Source organism: Trachemys scripta, chromosome 8, assembly GCF_013100865.1.
Source record: "Trachemys scripta elegans isolate TJP31775 chromosome 8, CAS_Tse_1.0, whole genome shotgun sequence".
Classification (NCBI taxonomy): Eukaryota; Metazoa; Chordata; order Testudines; family Emydidae; genus Trachemys; species Trachemys scripta.
This window is the reverse complement of record NC_048305.1, coordinates 45139592-45160177: the sequence shown is the minus strand read 5'-3', so window position 1 is coordinate 45160177 and position 20586 is coordinate 45139592. Positions and strand designations below refer to the sequence as shown.

Below are 20586 nucleotides of genomic sequence, written 5' to 3'. Positions count from 1 at the left end.
TGAAAACTGTATGGATATGTTGAATGGAGGTTTAACTTGATGGTTCTTTGCTGTTCTTCCATTTTGAATACTTCTTATTCTTTAGGTGGAGTTGGTATCACATTTTGGATCAGAACACTTTTGTCCTCTAAGCCTTATAAGGTAATATAGAATGAAACATTTAAGCTGACAGTTTTCTTTAGCTACTTTTGCATCACTGCAATAATATTTTCTAGTGACAACTGGAAAACGCAAGTTTGAGCTTTCAGTAGTTTTATTCTTTTTGAAATTCATTAGTGGAGTGTTTGCTTATAAGATCAACAGGTTACATAGATTAGCTGCTGCATAGTGATGCTGCCAAGTCACTGAAAGCTTTTTTATTTAAAAAAGGTAGCCTTATGGACTAATTCAAGTGTTCCATATTAAGTAGCAGCATGATAGAAGGCAGAGATGTTTGTAGAAGTGGACAAAGGCATTCAAGACTGACCTAATTGGCAGAACAAATGATGGGGCATGCAATACAATAAAACAAGTGAGTGGATAAGCAAGAAGGGGAAGGACTATGAAAGGCCTTAGGAAACATAGGTCTGATCTAGTCTGGCAGTTACTGAGCTTCATCTAGTCCAGTCTTTGACAGTGGCCAGTATTAGGGGCTAGATTCATAAAAGGACTTAAATGCCTAATGGCCACCGTGAGTACCTAAATCCCAGAATCAGGCCCTATTAAGATTTGCAAACCCCCGATTCAGCTGCCCCTGTACCTTGTAGGCACCTAAAATTACTTGGTGCCTAAATTTTTGCATTAAAAGTTCCCTAGAAGCCTATGTTTATGCCTCTGATCATTTGCCCTGCAGTCCTACACCAGGCGTACAGACGTCTTAATCCCTAAAACAATGCATGGACCAAGGAAAGATAGGTGTTCCTCCACTTCGCTCACCTGCAGGGCCCAATCTGTTAAGTGTGCTCAGTCCTTGCCTACCAGCTCGGACCATGTAGGTGAGCTTACACAAAACACCTGAAGCAGCGAGGAGGAGGACCTCCTCAAACTTTTAGTCCAGTAGTTATGGTACTCATTTGGGACGTGGGAGAGCCCTGGTTCAAGTCCCCCTTCTGTCTAAAGGGAAGAAGGGATTTGAACTGGGATCTGCCACCTCTCAGGTGCATGTCCTAATCACTGGGCTGTGGGTTATTCTGATATGGGGCTCCCTCAGTGTCTCCTGTTGAAGCTGTTCCACTATGGATAAATAATTTTAAAAAGTCATTTGAGCAGGGGGACTGGATTTTGGGTCTTCCACTTCTCAGGTGAGTGTTCTTACCACCAGTCTATAGAGTCAGTCCCATGTTTGCAGGTTCTCTCTTGCCCAATGAATTTTTCTTTGTGAATCTAGCCCTAGATAACTCAAAGGTACAAGCAACAGCCCCTCACACCCCCTTAAAGTCTCCTAATCCTTAGGATTTTCATTTTCCCAATCTTTGAACCTGGGACCTCTGGCACTATAAGCCAGAACCATACACCATGGCCTTTGAGTTAGCCTTGAACATGAGGACAAAAAACTAGAAGATAGTGTAGGAAAACAGGGAGCCAGTGGAGGGATTCAAAGATCAAATGACATGGTCACTGTTGAGCAAAGAATGTGGTCTTAGAATCTGCATTTTGAGTGGAAGTGGGGAAGAGGATGGGACTGTGTGCATCAGGGAGGACAGAGGAGGCGCATGCAGTAATCAAGACTAAGGATAAGGGTCTGACTGAAAGTTCCCGTTGTATCGATGTGGAAAAGGTATTATTTTTTGGAAATGTTTTGGAGGAGTTAGCGACAGGATTTGGTTCTAAATGCAACTCTTGCAAAGTGCTAACAAATTATTTTTTGGAAGTGAGTTTGTTTCAAAGGAAGGGAGTTTGGTCAGCTTATGGAAGGTGTCAGTTTGCTGACTGGCTAACCGAGGACAAGCATTGCTTATTTAATACATATTTATGGCAGTAAGTACAGCAATTAGATTTTTTCAATCAGTTTTAATTAAATGTTTATAGGGTGTTTGGCACTAGTATGGTTGAAGAATATGAAGAAATTGCTGACTCCCAATACCAATCAGAACGACAAGAGCTGTTTGATGAAGACTATGGTAAGCAAACAGAAGTAACTGATGCTTGTTAGTCATCAAACATACCTTCTGTACTTGGTAATAGCTAGCATTTTCCCCCTGCCTGTGCTGAATGCTTTATTCTGAAGTTAAGGATAAAGATAAACTAAAATAATCCTTAAAGTGGTAAAATCTGCCGGAAATTTAGGAATGTGCTAAAGGTTATAAGCCTATTACAAGAGTGGGTGGGTGAGGTACTGTGGCTTGTGATGATACAATGGTTCCTTCCGGCTTTAGTCTATGAATCTGAGTAATGTGTCCATTTTCAAGGCCTGTTCGAACATCCCATTAGGCCTTATACAACCTACTGTTCTTCATTATAAACCTCTGCAGATTGTTCACTTCTGGGCACTACTGTCTGAGTTGGTGAGAATTACAGTAGGCTGGCTGAGCATATATACACCTCCAGCCATCCTCCCCAGACCTGTCACCTTGGATGTTGTGAGCATGCTTCTCCCTTTGTGAATCCTCAAGCCATCCTTCCTCCACACACAGATTCACATGGTGACAGACATGCTCTCATTTCAGGTGGTTACTGACCCACTCTGAGCTGGCAACCATACTTGTGATTACCTCTGCTTCAGATGCAAGCCCTGACTTCTTGCAGGACAGAGGGGAACAAAAGTGAGCTTAGTTTTGAAAGGAGGCAAGACACAGGAACGTAAATGAGAAAGATAGAATGGTGAGGGAAGGAAGACACAAAGCTGGTATTGCACATACAGTGAAGGAAATTAGACAAAGAAAATAACAAGAATGTATTTGGAGTAAACATTGACTACTTTCACTCAGCCCTGTGCTGAAGCATCCCATTTTCATTCTTAAAAGGAAGAGAAGTGTGGAAGAGGTTTTGCTTGGCTGAGGCAGACAAATGTGTGGGCATGCTCTTTCTCTTCCTACATCCCAGCTTCCAAAACATTCAGGGAGTAGCTCTGGCTTCTTCACTCCCCTCTCCAATCAGAAATGTTTGTTTTTCACTTCGAAAATCTAGTCATCTTACTTCATAGGAGTTACCTGCAAGAGCTTCCTTCTGAACCTGCAGAACTGCCTTAAAAAGCACTATCTGTAGTTTATATAAAGGGACTGCACCCCTCAACTGTCTGTTCCTTCTTGGTCGCTGCAGAGAGATAATGGAACTCATTCTGTCATGTCTTCAGGCTTAGACATTTCCTTAGCCTAGCTTAAGATTTATTGTAAATCACTAATAGCTTGCTCCCATGTCCCTGGAGTCCACCGTCCCTTACCAGGACTCTTAGGCCCTGAGGCTTGCAGAGACTTCAAGAGGTGTTTCTCTTGCCTTGCAGTCAGCCCTGAAAGGGATGCCCATGTTTTGTGCTTCCCGTGTCTTGTTGAACCCATTTTTAACCAGATTTGTGGTTTGCTGTGCCTTTATTCCCTGGGTTAGGGGCGGGAGGGGGGGGAGAGAAGAGATCTGAGGTTCTAGACTCCTCTGGCTTCAGTGCCTACAACCTGATACTCCAGTGAGCTCATTGACAATATCAGTGTCCTTTTAACCCCGATTTACAGTAACTAGGACAAACTAAAATTGAAGTTTATTTTTACTTTGTCAGACTCTTTGCATATAATGCAAACCCTAGACCTTGAGATGTATTTTCACTGTTCATAAGGCATGTAACTTTCTATTGTTGCAACAATATTTTCTTTCATTTTAAACAGATTATCCATTGGATTACAATACAGGGGAAGAAAAATCTTCAAAAAATCTCCTTGGTTCTGCTACTAGTGAGTATAATTGCATGTTTCTCAGAACATTTTCATAATGCTGTCTAGTAATAAAATGTTTTTTTATATGTGAAAGTGAGATTCCACTTTATTGTGACACATTTATTTAATTGAATAATGGGAAAAATCGTGCTTTTGTAATTCAGATTTAGGGCAAAATTTTCAAACTCCTAAATGCCTTAGGAGTAGACTGAGATGAAGTGCCTAAGTCTCTTTTTTGTAAATAAGACTTAAACTCCTAAAATACTTAAAGCATTTTTGAAAATTTTACTCAGTCCTTTTCTCTTAGGCATCAGAGCAATAAGCATGTTAACTTAAATAAATGAAAAGTTGAATGTGACTTTAAAAAAAAAGTCTTAATTGTTTTGTTAACAGTGCAGTAGAACCTTGATTATTAAAGAGGATAGAGTTGCCTGAGCACCTGGCTAAAGGGAAAGGATAGAGAACCACTATATGTCTCTGAGCCTAAGTCTTTATGTGCATAGCATAGCTTCTTTATCCATTCTTAAACCAGTCTGCTTTTGAGGGAGCTGATGGCTCAGGCACTTCTTCTCACATTCTTCCTCTTTAACCAGTTTCATTTAATCTGGGTGACTGTACCTAATCTTCTGAAAATAAGTGAGTTTTAGTGAACTAAGGTGACTAGTCATGGCACTACTTCAGTTTTAATGGGAGTCCTCAACTTCAACTGCATTATTTTAAGATAATAGCACCAGTCATCCAACGCTTCTAGAATAATTGTTGCCTCATTGAGCTTGTTCCTGTCTATCAAGGTTAGTGATCTAGCTTCTGCATGCACAATGAATATTACTTCTGCATAGTGCGCAAACAGGTTAGTAATCTTGTATCTGAATGGGCAAGCATTTTTTTTTTAATCCCACACTGTACAAGTTTGTAATGCTTGCTTTCATTTTTTCCTAGAATGTAGCTGTGGCTTAAGTATGAAAAGGTCATGGCCAGGAATGTTGCACAGTATCTTAGTGGGAAGGAATAAATTCCCAAACAGCAGTCTATTAATAAATGTTAAAGTGCCAAATAATTTTGGGCTTTCAACTCAAAATGCAGCATGTTAGTTTTCCCGATGCTGCCCCGTTTATCCTTTTACCAGTCGTTAGTCTTGAGCTTCCCATACCCAGAATAGTGTTGATAAACTACTTTAAAATATAATGCTATATATGCAAATACAGGTGTATGTAACTTAATACGACTACAACTTTGATGGTGTGAGAAGTGCAGTGACTTTCTTTAATGGATGTCAAATATGTTTTTAGAGTGTGTTTAGTATGCCAAAGTCTGTTTAGAAACCAGTGACTATATAACCATTAAGTACTCAGTAACTTTTACATAGTATTGGATAGTAGTCTGTTTTTGAGACTGTCATTTGAGACTGTCATTTTGAGACTGCCAGTACTCTGGGATAATCTGCATTCCTTTTTTTGAAAACTTTGTGAGGCTTGTGCTTGGGCAAATGTAAGAGTGACAAAAGCGGCCTCCATTTAGTCAGTCTAGTACAATGCCATCTCTAATCTCAAGTAGTGAGGCTAATATCTATGTAACAGTAGAACCCCTAGTTATATGAAGGGTAAGGAGGGAAGCATCAGAAATCTGATTAGGGATTTGGATGATCATAAGAGCTGTCTTGCAGTCTCTCTGGCCATATTGACCAGGGCAGGTAGCTCTTGTGCCCTCACTCCTTCTGTTCTCATCATCTGGAAGATTCACAGAGCAACTTCAGTTGTCTCTTTCCTCTGTTTTACATGCCGCAAGGAATCTGGTTCAGATTTCAGATCTGAGCTGACCTATGTTGGTTATGATCTCTTATAAGGCACTTAGCAACTACAGTGGTAAGCATGGAATAAAAACTTTAATGAACAGATAAAATTCATGGTGTTCAGGGGGGTAGCTCTCTTGAGCTTTTTAGACTGCAAAAGCACTAGTCTAATCAATCTTACCAAAACCCAAATACTTTTCAGTAATTCTGGTTTTTTAAAGATCGCTTGATAGGATGGGTAGGCAATCAGAGAAAAAAAAAAAAATTTTTTTTTTTTTTTTTTTTTTTTTTTTTGGTTCTAGCCTACTTGGGTCTTTTATTTGCTTTCACCTCAGGGATCTCTTTCCTTCTATCTCATCGAGGAGCTGAAAATGTTCTAGAGGACATAGAGGCACTGACAGTTGAGCTTAATCTACCATTGACTCGGACTGAATTTTTTTGAGTGCTAGAGGGATTTCCACCTGGAAGCACAAGATTCAAAAGTAGAAAACCAATTCAATACTAATAATATCACAAAAACTCTTACCTGGAATTCTGCTTCGCTGAACTCTTCTGCAGTCTGTAGTAGATCTCTTATCCATTGTGGACCTGTATTGAATCAATAGATAAAAAAATATCAATAACCTTCCACCAGCTTTGATAGTTGCTTTCATGGAAAAAGTGAAGAACAATGTTTCTCAGCTCAGATGGAAGAGGAACATTTTGCCTCAATTGTAGTAGGATCTTTACTGCCATCACCATGTTATTTAGGAAATATGTTAGCAGCATGTTGTTTAGGAAACATTTTAATTGCCTTTTCTGCCAACATATATTCTTGAAATAAAACATATATATTTACAACTTCCTATTTTAAATATGGTTTGAAGCCAGGATAAACCTTTTAATTGAGAGCCCCACTGGTAAAGATTTGGCATAATTTTGCAAAATAACCTAGAAACCTATATTTGAAATTATGTCAAGCAGAAAACCCAACCATTTTTTTTTAACGATGAGACAAATAAGGTGGGAGTAGGAGGGGATAGATGACTTGTTTGGACTGGAAAAACAAATTGATGGATCCAAAGTTAGTCTATGCAGATGGATGGGTAGATAATAGTACAAATTTCTTTGAGGATTTCTGGTCATGTCCTCTCTGATCAGTCATGTTTTTGTTCAGATGCCATTCTAAATATGGTGAATATTGCTGCTAATATACTTGGAGCAAAAACAGAAGAGATTTCTGAAGCTGAAGGTAAATGTTATTTCCTTAGATGCATAATTTGTTAATTTATTAAAAGATGCAGGATTTTAAACATGTTATAGATTCCTTGTTTCCCACCTTCATTCCTCCTAAGGACTTTGGGTGATCTGAGTGCAGAGTAGTTCAAGAGTGGAATGCACACGTGCAATCACTTGGAGTGCATGTGCCCCATGCACAATCATCGGAAACTCTTCCCTCAGTGGTATCAGTCAAGGTGGCTTGAGCACCCCTTCCATCGCATGCTGGTATAAAGGGCCCAGCTATCTTAGAGACCCCTCACTTCCTTCTTACTGCCCGTGATGGTTGTTAGAATTGCTTGGCTGCCCTAGCAAATGCTCTGTGTGCTCATTGTAAATTCATTGTACAGTAAATAATTTTCTAGATTTTATAGTTGATCAGTCCTTCGTAGTGTGGATACGATTAGTTACCTTCAGTTCCCAGTTTTGGGGTTTCCATTTCTCAGTACTAAGGATGCCTCGGTCACCCGGGTTCAAACCTTGTATCTTTTGTGCTAGAGCTTAGCCGTCCTGAATCGGCACTGAGTGCTTCGGTGTCAGTTAGGAGTGCACTTCCTATCGTGCCCAAGACCTGGCACTGCTCACCCTCCCCAGTACCTAAAAAGAGGCATAAGACCACTAGACAGACCACAGAGAGGAAGATGGCCAGCACCAAATCCCCTAAGTATAGGGAGTAGAGTACAGCTGAAACCTAAGCACTCCCCTGCTCTGGTACGACTGAAACTGGCATAATTGACTCTGGCACCAAGGCAGGTACCATTGAGTCCAGGACCAAAAGGGCCCCTTCTATGTCTGCAGTACCACACAATGACCTAAGACAATCTTGGTATTGATCAGGCCAGAGGTGGTTGTGGCAGCGAGAGATCTGCTGAGCCTATTGATACCATTATCCACGGCAGTACAGGAGATAGCGCTCCTGGTACTGGCAGATGGTGAGGTGCCAGTATCATTGGTGCATTACTTGGTACTGCAACAACCTCCTGTGCCTTAGACTTCCTACCCGTCGGTATTGTCGAAGGGGAAGCCTGCAATGTTGACTTCTCTACATTCTTTGCCAACTCAGCACTGGTCTCAGACACCATCACGGGCAGCACCCCTCTTGGTCGGCGGAGGGTGATTCGCTGTCCTCTGAATGAGAGACTGGTTCCTACTTTTCCTAATCTTGGAACCACTCACTCTATTCCCCACATAGGTGTTACTCCCCTGGGTTGCCTTTGAGATCCTCTGGGTGGAATGGGATTGGGCATCTGGCCAAGGAGTCACTGAGACCCACTACCAGCTTAGTGGTCCTTTCGGAACCTGTGGGGATTTTTCCCAGTTTCTATGTCCTACACAAGTTGTTCCTTCTCTGTGTACTTGGAGATGCATGGGGAGTCTACTTGCCAGGAGCTGCCTAGTCCTCAGTCTGGTATTAGGCCTAGTACCAGGAAAGGCAGAGGCAGCTCACAAGGAGCTGTGGGCTTCTGTGGGTTTTGCAACTCAGGATTGCCAACCAACAATCTCTTTTGGAACATTATGATTTTAACATTTGAGACTTCTTGTTAAAGGTTAAGGACATGTTGCTGGCGGATGCTAGACAGATGTTCTCTTTAGTTGATGAGGGGCAATCCATACTGAAGCTTGCTACGGGCTGAACTAGATGTTACAGACTTGGCTGCTAAGTTTTTTTGCAGTTTCCATGCACAGGAGCTCTTGCCTGCAGTCCTTGGGGTTTCTGTGTGAGGTCCGACAAACAATTCAAGACATGTCCTTTGAAGGGTCCTCACTTTTTTGGAACAGACAGACTTTAAGCTCCATCAGTGGAAAGATTCTGGAATTATTTTAAAGTTTTTGGGATTGTATGCTCCTGTCCCACCCAGGAAACTTTCTCCCGCAGCAGACCCACCATTACGCCGCTGCTCATCAGGACCTGCAAAGAGTGAAAAGTAGAGGTTATAGACACAAGCCGCTATGTCCTTTGGCTTCTACATCAATGCTTGCTCCATCTAGACCAGGGATGGGCAAACTTTTTGGGCCGAGGGCCACATCTGGTTGAAGAAATTATATGCAGGGCTGGGGCAGGGGGTTGGGGTGTGGAGTGTGGGAGGGGGTGTGGTGTGCAGGAAGGGGCTCAGGGCAAGGGATTGGGGCAGAGGAGGGGTGCAGGTTGTATGAGGGGGTTCAGGGAAGGGGGTTGGGGTGCAGAGTGCAGGGGGGCTCAGGGCAGGGATGCAGGAGGGATGCAGACTGAGAGGGGGCTCAGGGGATTGGGGTGCAGGAGGGGTGCGGGGTGTGGCAGGGGGTTGGGATGCACGGTGCAGCAGGGAGCTCAGGGCAGGGAGTTGGGGTGCAGGAGGGGTGCGAGGTGCAGGCAGGGAGCTTAGGGCAGGGAGTTGGGGGGCAGGGTGCAGGAGGGGTTCGGGCTCTGGCCCGGCGCTGCTTACCTAAAGCGGCTCTGGAGTGGCAGCGGTGCGCACCAGGGCCAAGGCAGGCTCTCTGCACGCCTGCCCTGTCCCAGCCCCGTGCCATTCCTGGAAGCGCTGTGTCCCCTGGGGGCGGAGGTCTCTGTGTGTGGTGCCATTGCCGTGCCTCTAGGTATCTCCCCTGAAGCTTCCATTGGCAGCAGTTTCCCGTTCCCGGCCAATGGGAGCTGCGGGAGGGAAAGGGGGGCAGTGCCCAGAGGCAAGGGCAATGCCCTCTGCCCTCCCGCCCAGGAGCCGCTTCTGAGAGCAGTGCAGGGCCCACGGCAGTGCAGGGGCCAATCCCGCGGGCTGGATCCAAAGCCCTGAGGGACTGGATCCGGCCTGTGGGCCGTAGTTTGCCCACCCCTGATCTAGACACCCAGGGGTTGCTAAACCAGCATTTTGATGGGTGGCTCAAGGACGCCATACCAGTTTACAACTTTAGTGCTTGGTTCCTGCCTACTTCAGACCAATGGGTCCTAAGTTCTGTGCAATTTGTTTCTATCCCCCTCCCCCCCCCTTCAGGGACCACTCTCTCAAGGGTTTCCTCATCCAGTAGGTTGTCTCCTTTGGGTGGGAGCCACAGAGGAGGCGCTGCAGTGTCTCAGGGGAAAGGAGTTCTGTTCCTGTTTGTTTCTAATCCTGAAAGCCAAGGGAGGTCTAATTTTAGACCTGCACCCCAATTCAACAGATATCTCAAAAAGCTACAGCTTTACATGGCCACCCTGGCTTCGGTTATTCCCTCCCTGGATCCTGCTATGCAGCCCTTGACTTAAGAAGCCTACTCTCATATGGCAATTTATTGAGATCACAGAAAATATCTGATTCATAATGAAACACTCTCGTTACCAGTTCACCATGTGGGTACCGCTGAGAGAAAATTTTCGAATTACTCTGTACAGCCTGTACACACACCAAGAATGGAATGAACATGTGCAACACATTTTGAACAACAGTTACTGTGTTTTCTTTCCTTTTCTGTGATTTCTTTCCCCATAGTGCTGCCACCATAAACACTGACTAGGGAAAAGATGCTACTGTGATTTCTGTGGCTATTCTTGATAGATTAAATAGCATGGGGTTCTGCATACCAGTCCAGATATCTTTGTTCTTTGTGTCAAAATCTGCCTGATGTGGTCTTTAGCCTGTAGCTTTCCACAACCTTAGTTATAGAGACTAAAAAATCTTTCTTCTCCCCTCCTTCTCCATAGAAATACTTCAGCATATCTTTCATATGCAAAACCACATCAACAGGTGTCCAGTTCATCTAAATGTAAACTTAGAGAATCGGTATCTTGTTTATTTAGTGTAGTTTGTTTGTTTGATGCTACTAAACAAATGTTTTTAGGGAAAATAAATATGCCTGGTTAACTAGTACAGTATGCTCAAAAAACTGAATTCTAGTTTCCTGTTTTCTCACCCATTTTTATGCTTCCTTCCTGTTGACTTTTGTGGTATTCATGCAGCTCTCAGGAAGCTTATTATACTAATTTGGTTGTGGTTCCATATACTTTAATAGGAAATAACAGTATGTCTGAAAATACCACTGTTGCTGCCACTGCCACTTCAACAGATGCACCAAAACTGCCTGAACCAACCCTTCTTCCTTCACCAGAGTAAGTGATTTTGTGTGTTAAATTTAGTTCTAATGAGGTAGAGCTTGGCCATGACTAGAAATCTTCTGCATCAGACTGTTAGACTTAGGCCCTCGTTTATACTAGAAAACCTTAATGTAGAGATACTTGCATTGTTTGAAACCTTGCCTATACAGGTACTTGGACTTGACTTTAACATACTTGAGGTTCAGGTCTCTCATATTTGTTGATAGAGTTTTCAGAATGTAGTTACTGTGTATTGCAATAGTCTTCACTGCATGAAAGTATATGTGTAAAGTGATTTTTCCAGGAAAAGCTAAATTCTTGCTTGACTCAATGAAACCATTGTATTGTACCTTTTTTTTTTTTTAAAACAGGAAGTCAAAGGTTCTGGGTCAAACTGTTTTTTGTGACCCCCTGAAACAGTTGAACAAAACCATAGGCTATAATTGGATTGTTTTACAAACAATGGACAATATTCTTAGGAAACATAAAATTTCTAAAAATTCAGCCCAGAGAGTAGACAATACATTAGACTAATTCACTTTCTTTTTTTCTGGGCCCTGGGTTCATATCTTAGCTTATCACAAGTGAATTGCAGTCCATACATCTGTGTCATGTTGGCTATTGTTGCAAAGAAACTTGTACATTTTGGAGGCTCGGAAGGCCATTGTTGAGGGGTTTTAGTTTTTAATATTAAGGAATGTAATACTTGCTTGGCATATTGACACTTCAAATCAGACTCCAGACAACTTATTCTTTCTCCATTAATTACAACAATGTGGAATGGAGGTCTGCTTTGGAACCAAGCCTGGAATTCTTCTCCTCCTCTTTCTTCCTAGCCCTTAGTCAAGTTTCTCTGGATCTGATTTCTGCTCTGCCTTATTGTTGCAGGCTACCTCTACTCAGTCCCATGTAGAACTGGCTCTAATAGGGAAGAAGAGGTTCTGTAGGTTCTGTGCAAATGATATGCTGTCCTATGGGTCTCCGGTTTGAGGAACCAACCTAGAAAATATGTATCCTGATACATGAAAATAAATTTAATGATCTCCAAATTGACATTTGTCCATGGTACAAAGCCACTATGTGATTTGGCACAGTTTTCAATTTTTGTTCAAGAGAAGCCTATGTCTAGAATAGTCAGGGATATTTAACCAAGTAGGATTGAGATGTATTGCAGAGATAAATAAGTGATTTATTTAATTGTAATGGCTCCTGCTTATACTATTTCTGACATTTATTAACTGATATTAATCTTTCCTGAGCATCACTTTCATGCATTCATTTTTTTACAACTATCACCATATCCTACAAAGCTATATCCTGTGCTTATTTTAACTTCTGTTTGTAGGCTTGTAACTACAGAGATACCACAAGTAGATAAGGAACAATTAATCAAGGAACAATTAGTCCTGGAATTAACAAAGGAGAGCCCCATTGTTCAGCTAGTTCAAGAGTATGAAGAGGAGGCAAGTCAGTCAACGGTGACCCTGCTGCCTAGTGATGAACAAGAGGAAGAAATATCAACATGGTTTGAATCTGAGACAGAAATCTATTGCTGTGAGCTGGTGACAGTTTGTTGTATTTCTAGCTTTTCAGAATATCTCTATAAGTGGTGTTCAGCTGCAGAAGCTGTTCATCGACAACGTAGCAAAACTTCTGAGAGCAAGCCAGGGGATTACTCTGTTACCATTCAGCATTCACAGCCAGTTCCAACAGAATCTTTACATGTTTCAATAGACGAGCCTCTGTCTGAGAAACTAGACAGTGAAATTACAGGGAGAGTACCTGGATCTACTATTACAAGTGACTTAAGCAGTGTACTCCATGAGGATATCACTAACCAGACTATAGATTCTATTGAATTGGAACCCAGTCATCCTCAGACTGTCTCTCAATCTCTCCCCTTAGAAGTTACTTCTGAAATTAAGCCATTATCTACAATGGAGGTGTCCTTGGAGCCTACAAAACATGAGGCAGCACAGTTAACTTCTCACATAATTCCCCAAGAGGATACTGTTGAGATACATACTGAAGCAGAAAAGAAAGCTGAGAGTTCTGTTTCTGAGAAACATTCTGTGGTCTCTGAAACAAACATTGTCAGTGAATTCAAGGAGATCAGCACAAGAGAGACAGATTCTGTCCAAATCCTCTCAAAACCTACAGAGACTGTACCACAGCCTGAATACACAATGGCTACAGTAGGCAATGATGTTGGGGAAGCAAAAGTGAGTGCTTCAGAAATGCAGAAGCAAGTACTGTCTCCTGTGGTAGAATCTTCTGCATCAACAGAAATAAAATATGATGAGCAAACAACTGAAGAAGCTTTTCTAGCTATTCCTGTTTCTGGTGGACAGCAGAGAATGGCTACAGACTTCTATGCTGAATTGCAGAATTCCACAGATCTAGGTTATACTAATGGAAATCTTGTTCATGGATCTAATCAAAAGGAGTCTGTATTTATGAGACTTAATAATCGTATTAAAGCCCTGGAAGTAAACATGTCTCTCAGCAGCCGCTATTTAGAAGAACTTAGTCAAAGGTAAGACTCCTAATAAATTATGAAAATCTACCTTTATCATGTCTAAAATGTGTTTAACACGACACAGCCGATGATTAGAAAAATCTGTAGGCAACATGCTAACATGTATTTGAGTATCTGATCAGCAATGTAAAGTCTTTTTTCAGACAATTGAGAAATAACTGACCATTGATAGAAGCTGCCAAAAGTTTAGATTTCTGTATCTGAATTTTTCCCTATGTATTTCAAGCTGCCACTGAATTTTATATTCTACTGCAGAATATACAGTGCTCCGTTTTTAAGGAGTTTATGTATTGCCTGGGGATGTGCACTAATCCTTCTGCAAGCCTTCCAGAATAGGATCTGATCCTGCTGCCTCTTCAGTCAGTTGCAGAAGCATCCAGGCCTATAGTAATTTCTCTTACTAAGTGCGACAGTTTGGTGGCTTGTAATTTCCTTTTTGGTTAATACAATAATGTTAAACTCCTGTGTTTGTGTTTTAAAAAGAGATGGATAGGGAGGGGAACACAACCTGCAGATTTTAATGAAGTTAGTATAACTATTCAATAGTAGTTATTTTTGATGCATGTATGGGAGTAAAGGTTGGTTAATCTTCTTGTTGGACACTAATTACAGAATCCTTTCTTAGTAAAGGCTATAGTTGTAAATGTTTGCATTTCTCCTTTTTGCTGCTGCCTCAACACTGAAAGTTTTTTGCAGTGCATTCACCCTAATGTATGAAGGGTGAATGCACTGGGGAGCAGGCTCAGTGGTTTGAGCATTGGGCTGCTAAACCCAGGGTTGTGAGTTCAATCCTTGAGGGGGCCACTTAGGGATCTGGGGCAAAATCAGTACTTGGTCCTGCTAGTGAAGGCAGGGGGCTGGACTCAATGACCTTTCAGGGTCCCTTCCTGTTCTATGAGATAGGTATATCTCCATATATTATATTATAATGTAGCTCCCATAACCATGCTTACTGACCCGAATCTTCTGCTTAGTGTTGCTTCCTGTGAGTCACTATTAATCAGCACCAACAGTAAGTAGCAGAAGCACCTTCCCACTCCAAACATTTCTGGCATACAGCCCATTGCTAACTCTTTTAATATTAAAATAGGCTTTAATTTGGCTCCTAAAAAAAGTGTTATCTGAGAATTAAACGAATAAAGACAGGAAAACAGCAAAGTTGTTCCAGACGGTGGGAAACTTCAAAGGAGAGGGGTTTTCTCCCTATAACTGGTGAGAGGGCAGAGAGAAAATTAGTACTAGATGAATGGAGGAAGGTGCTGTGGTGACAGTCTGTGAAACTGTAGTCTTTAATATGGAACCCAATTCATTTTATAGGTACCGAAAGCAAATGGAAGAAATGCAGAAGGCTTTCAATAAGACTATAGTAAAGCTTCAGAACACTTCAAGAATAGCAGAAGAGCAGGTACGAATTGCTTCTTTTTAGAAGTAGGTGACAGTATATCTTAACCAAGAGATCCTCAAGAATGTATAAAAGCTTACAAGGACAATGTCAGTATTTTTAAACTTTGTTTAGTGACTGTATTGAGCACAAATCTTTAGAAATAGTCATGTTTTGTTACTCTAAAACAGTTATGTAAAAGCTGCATATTTGATATTTTTCATTTTGTAATTATTGTTCTGTAATTAAACTTTAGGTGATTTCTTTTTCTGTAAATTAGTGGGAAGCTCAGACTCTTTCCCTTCCATCTTAATTTCTTAAATTTATTTTTCTCGAAAAATAAATAATTGGTATAAGTAATCTGAAGGCGATGGATACGATTTTCCAGAAGGGCCTCCTCAAGTCCCATTTTCAAAAATTATTTAAGCTCTTCTGCTTCTAAATCACATAAGCATTTTTGAAAATTTTCCCTTGTGTTTATACAGATCTATACCTGATTACTTACTACTTTTGGACTCTTATTTCCAGTCCTTATAAATGTAGGTCACCCTGCTTTGAAAAGGAATGAATTGACAGATGCTGTGAGAGGTGTTTGAGGGGCTGGGAACCCCCTGTAGATAGTCATGGTTGCGTAAGAGTTTCCATTCCAACTCCCTGCTTTCAGTAATTTAAAGCTTCTGAAATGTATTTCAGCTGAAATCTTCCAGGCTAGGTCTTGGTCCAAGAGGGACATTTCTTTTTAGAAAGTTTAAGCAAAAGTTTTGTTTGCTACACTGGTGCCTTCAGAAAGCACAATACACAAGGAAGGTGGATGAAAAAAAGTATACTGGGAAGTCCTCTATATCAGCCACATTAGATAAGGCTTTGCCTCAGACTTGTATTTTTTTTTTTTTTTTTTTTTTTTTACATATGCTCTGCCTTCCTTAATGTATTTAGAGGGTGAAAATTGAAACTGCTTGAGCATGCTTTAAATTGATTCAGTAGTCTCCCTACCCCAAATGTACTAAAGTAGTTTGCAGAGCAATTGGCAATGCAAGGTAATAGAAGCAATTAGACTTCAAACACAAGGTTTTTTTTTTAAACATCCTATTTCCACTAGGTCCTTAAGCATTTTAAGCATCATCTTGTCAAAATGTAGTTCTTGACAAGTGACTTATCAGGGATAGGATATTTATATTGCTATGGTAACTGTTAATTTTTCCCCTGAATTTCAAGAGTTCTAAACAATGTATCACAAGTATTATTGCCTTCAGACTTTCACTGGAAGTCTTTTAACTACTGCTATTTGAACATATGTTAAATCCCATTTAATGAACTTATTATAAATAAGATACATTGGTTTCATTTTTGTTATGCACTTTACAGAAGGGAATAGTTAGAAATCATCATAGTGGGATGTATAGTATAGTATAGTATTACAAAAGATTATTGGATGCAATTAGAACTCTTAGAACTGCTAAAGATTTTCAATAAAGCTTTTCATGCAGAAATCTGACACAGCTAAAATGTTGCTTTTACTCTGTTTCAAGTGCTATGTAGAGAATAGCTTTCTGCATTATAGAATAAGATCTCCTAACTACTGTAAATGTTTTCTTTGTATTTAGTCAGCATGTAAGCAAATTTTTCGTAAGCCTATGGCTCTGTAGTGTCTGTTGCCTTCAGGGATAAAATGAATTATAATTTGATAAATAGTATGGTACATGTTAGCAGAATCCCACATACTGAACTAAATGGGGATAAACCAACTTTTTTTAAACACAGGATCAGCGGCAAACAGAAGCCATCCAACTGCTACAAGCACAGCTGACCAACATGACACAGCTAGTTTCCAATCTGTCAACAACTGTGGCTGAACTAAAACATGAGGTAATTAGAATTTAACAATATGGCATGAGACACTTTTGTATAAAATATTTCTTGGGTTGTTGGTGGCTGAGTCTTGCTGGGGTACAACTGAATCTGCAAGGAGTTGCAGGTAGCATTGCTTTCAGCCCCCTTTGGCTGCCAGCCAAGTATTTAGTCAGTGTGAGTTTTCTTGGGTGCAGCAGGACTGCTAATAAAATAGTTGCTGAAATATGGGGAAAAGGGGCTGGAGGAGTATAGAATGTAGTAATGGGTGGAAGATTAGGTATTAGGTTGACCTAATACCTGGAGCTCATGCCTTAATGGTGAGGGCTTTTGGTCAAGTGAGGTGGAGAAGCAGCAGCTCACTCTCTGATGCATGGTGCCTCCAGCTAAAATGAGACTAGGCAGCTAATATTTAAATCTTTGTCTTGATGAATACCAACAGATTCCAAGAAAGAAAACAAAAGCAATTAAAAGCCATTTAATAAAAATGTCATAACTAAACTTAAAACCAACACTATCTATTCATTTGTAGTTATTGACTATCAAGTCATTGATTTGCAGTATCAAAAGAATGAAAGGGACTTTCAGAAGTATGCGTGGTATTTCTTAATCTGCATAGAGACAACTGGAAAAGTGTTAGTTTACCTTTTCATCATACTGCTGCTAAGGATAAATAAGACTAATATTTCAGCTTCAAGGCAAATGAACAAGAAGATAAGAGAGGAAATAACCATTTACAGTTATTCTCCAATCTTTGCCAAGAATTCAGGATTATTAATTATTCTGTGGATTCCCATAAATTATAGTGTAGCAGAATTACTGGGCCACATATAAAGTTTCTGTAATGGACCGAAGGAAAAAGTTGAAATTCCATGGAACACCCCTCCAAGATATTTGTTTAATATCAACAGTCTTCAAGGGCCATATTGCCACAGCTGTGGTCAACAGAGGCACTTGAGCAGGATCCCTGTTGTTAAAGAGTGGGAACAGCAGGCAGGGCATTCAAAAAAACCCAGGTGGAATAATTCCCCTTTGATTGTAAAGTAATGCCCTTGGATTTCAGTTTTTTGGTACGATAATAGCAAGCTTAATAAAGTTTGTCAGCCAGTGATCTTCAGAATCAAGCACTATTTATAACGTGTATACATTTAAAAAAAAAAATCCTCCCACATAGATGAGGCATGGTAAGGTACATGACCCTTCAAAGTTGATTGACCTTTTAAGGGATCGGCTTTATATAAAATAAGATTAACCAGGTTCTGTGGAGTAGAACAGTGTTTTTTATTTTTCTTCACAGAGAAGATAGTTTTATATTAAAAATGTTCTTACATATCTTAATTTAGGTTTCAGATACATACTTGATATGCTCTTCATGGGAGAAACTATAACTCCATCTGTTTAGAAATCACCTAACCTACTATGAGGTCTATTACAATTTGAAAAATAAGCATTTGTTTAGTATAGAAGATAGTATACATTTCTGTTAATGAGAAGTTGTTGTAATCTGGGCAGGGTATTCAAATATCTCTTCAAAGTTGTCCTGAAATTCATAAGAACATAAGAGTGGCCACACTGGGTCAGACCAAAGAGCTATCTAGCCCAGTATCCTGTCTTCCAACAGTGGCCAATGCCACTTGTCTCAGCGGGAATGAACAGAACAGGTAATCATCAATTGATCGATCCCTGTCGCCCATTCTCAGCTTCTGGCAAACAGAGGCTAGGGACACCATTCCTGCCCATCCTGGCTAATAGCCATTGTTGGACCTATCCTCCATGAATTTATCTAGTTCTTTTTTGAACCCTGTTATAGTCTTGCCCTTCACAACATCCTCTGGCAAAGAGTTCCACAGGTTGACTGTGCGTTGTATGAAAAAATACTTCCTTTTGTTTGTTTTAAGCCTTCTGCCTATTAATTTCATTTGGCGGCCCCTAGTTCTTGTGTTATGAGTAGGAGTAAATAACACTTCCTTATTTACTTCCTCCACACCAGTCATGATTTTATAGACCCCTATCTCATCCCCCCCGAGTCGTCTCTTCCGAGCTGAAAAGTCCCAGTTTTATTAATCTCTCCTAATACAGAAGCTGTCCCATACCTTTTCTGAATCCTTTCCAATTCCAATATATCTTTTTTGAGATGGGGCGACCACATCTGCACACAGTATTCAAGATGTGGGAATACCATGGAGTTCTATAGAGGCAATATGATATTTTCTGTCTTATCTATCCCTTTTCAATGATTCCCAATGTTCTGTTCGCTTTTTTGACTGTTGCTGCACATTGAGTGAATGTTTTCAGAGAACTATCCACAGTGACTTCAAGATCTTTCTTGAGTAGTAACAGCTAATTTAGACCCCATCATTTTATATGTATAGTTGGGATTGTTTTCCTTAGCATTTTGTTTCCCAACATTTACTTCTTGTTGACATCCTGGCAGTTGCCAAACATCTAATAAAGGCACATTGATGAAATATCTTAAGGCCATGTATGAATGTGAATGTGTTTGAACATGTCTTTAATGCAGCTAAACTTTTATCTGATCTTAGTGCTGTAAAATGTACTTTGAAAATGCTGGGTATACTGGCTTTAATGGCTGTCAAACTTCACTGGCAGATACACTTACAGCATATTAAATGCCAGGACTTGACCTGTTGGCTAGATAGCAGACACTTAATGTTGAGAAATGGATATTATGAAGTGAAACAGAGGGAAAAAAATTGCTGGAGTTGATTTGAAAACTGATCTATTCATTAAAGTTTACATGAAGCTGAACATGTTCATGATGTAACTGCTAGCTCCGTTGTATTTAAACTCCTCTTATTTAGTCTTTAGTTTTTATAAATAAATCCAATTATTTTTCAGGTGTCTGACCGACAAAGCTATCTTGTGATTTCTTTGGTTCTCAGTGTCATCCTGGGTTTGATGCTTTGTATGCAGCGTTGCAGAAATACATCTCAGTTCAATGAAGATTACCTCTCAAAAATCCCCAAAAGTAATCACTACCCAAGCCCCAAAAGGTAATCCCTGACATTTTAATCAATTCTTACAACATTATATTTACAGTTTATCTAGCATTTGATAGTTGCTCACTTACTCTATTTCCATCCAGTTGAATGATGTTTGTCCAGTCTGTGCTTTTATGTAAATTCAGAAGTTTGGGTTCTGATAAACAAAAGGCATACCCTTTAACATCTAGACTTCTATAGAAGAATAGTTCCTGTGAAGGAGTTTATACAAAGTAGCACCTTTTATTTGCAATAGGGTCTAACATCACTAATGTAGGAATGGGATCAGATCCTGGATGTGGAGAGAGCACTGCATCTCATTCTCCAGCAGCTTTCTTTGGCCATCAGAAAGAGCACCACTGGCAAAGTCCAGAGCAGTTTTGAGAAACCTTGCCATGGGGAAGGCTTGCTGCAGTGTGAAGGTGTAACACCGACAGAGCCCGGTCGCCAGCAGGCGGAATCGAACCTGGAATGTCTGGAGCTAAATGCATGAGCTAAAAGCCACATGGCTGTTAACTAAGGCTGTAGAGCAGACTCATTGATCTCTCTCTCTGTGGTCTTGGTGCTATGAGATGGGACAGAGCACCACACCCAGGAGGTGTAAATATAAGGAGTGGTAATGGGGGAAGTAAGTGTCTCCCAAGAGAGCTCTGGGAAACGGAACTTATTGTGTTTTTTGTCATTACAGATGTTTTTCCTCCTATGATGATATGAATCTGAAAAGAAGAACTTCTTTTCCACTTGTCAGGTCCCAATCTTTTCAACTAACTAGCAAAGAAGGTATGTTTCATGTACAGCTAATTCTTCCTAGTAGTGGTTGTAAAGTCTGTACCATATGAGTTATGCATTGTAGATGTAGGATCATGTAGTTTGTAAACCAGTTTCAAAA

General features: G+C 40.6%; 1 protein-coding gene across 3 annotated transcripts in view; it reads left to right on the top strand.

The window, feature by feature from the left end:
* The window catches only part of SUCO (SUN domain containing ossification factor), a 73819-nt gene that overhangs the window by 47246 nt on the left and 5987 nt on the right, over nucleotides 1-20586 (top strand). For 2 of the 3 annotated variants that reach the window (XM_034778873.1, XM_034778872.1), the window contains 10 exons: nucleotides 86-141; nucleotides 2008-2099; nucleotides 3792-3857; nucleotides 6785-6859; nucleotides 10846-10942; nucleotides 12273-13463; nucleotides 14784-14871; nucleotides 16609-16713; nucleotides 19555-19709; nucleotides 20386-20477. In XM_034778873.1, the coding sequence (XP_034634764.1) occupies nucleotides 86-141; nucleotides 2008-2099; nucleotides 3792-3857; nucleotides 6785-6859; nucleotides 10846-10942; nucleotides 12273-13463; nucleotides 14784-14871; nucleotides 16609-16713; nucleotides 19555-19709; nucleotides 20386-20477 (2017 nt within the window). The remainder of the gene's footprint in view (nucleotides 1-85; nucleotides 142-2007; nucleotides 2100-3791; nucleotides 3858-6784; nucleotides 6860-10845; nucleotides 10943-12272; nucleotides 13464-14783; nucleotides 14872-16608; nucleotides 16714-19554; nucleotides 19710-20385; nucleotides 20478-20586) is intronic. The other variant, XM_034778874.1, reaches the window with a different exon arrangement.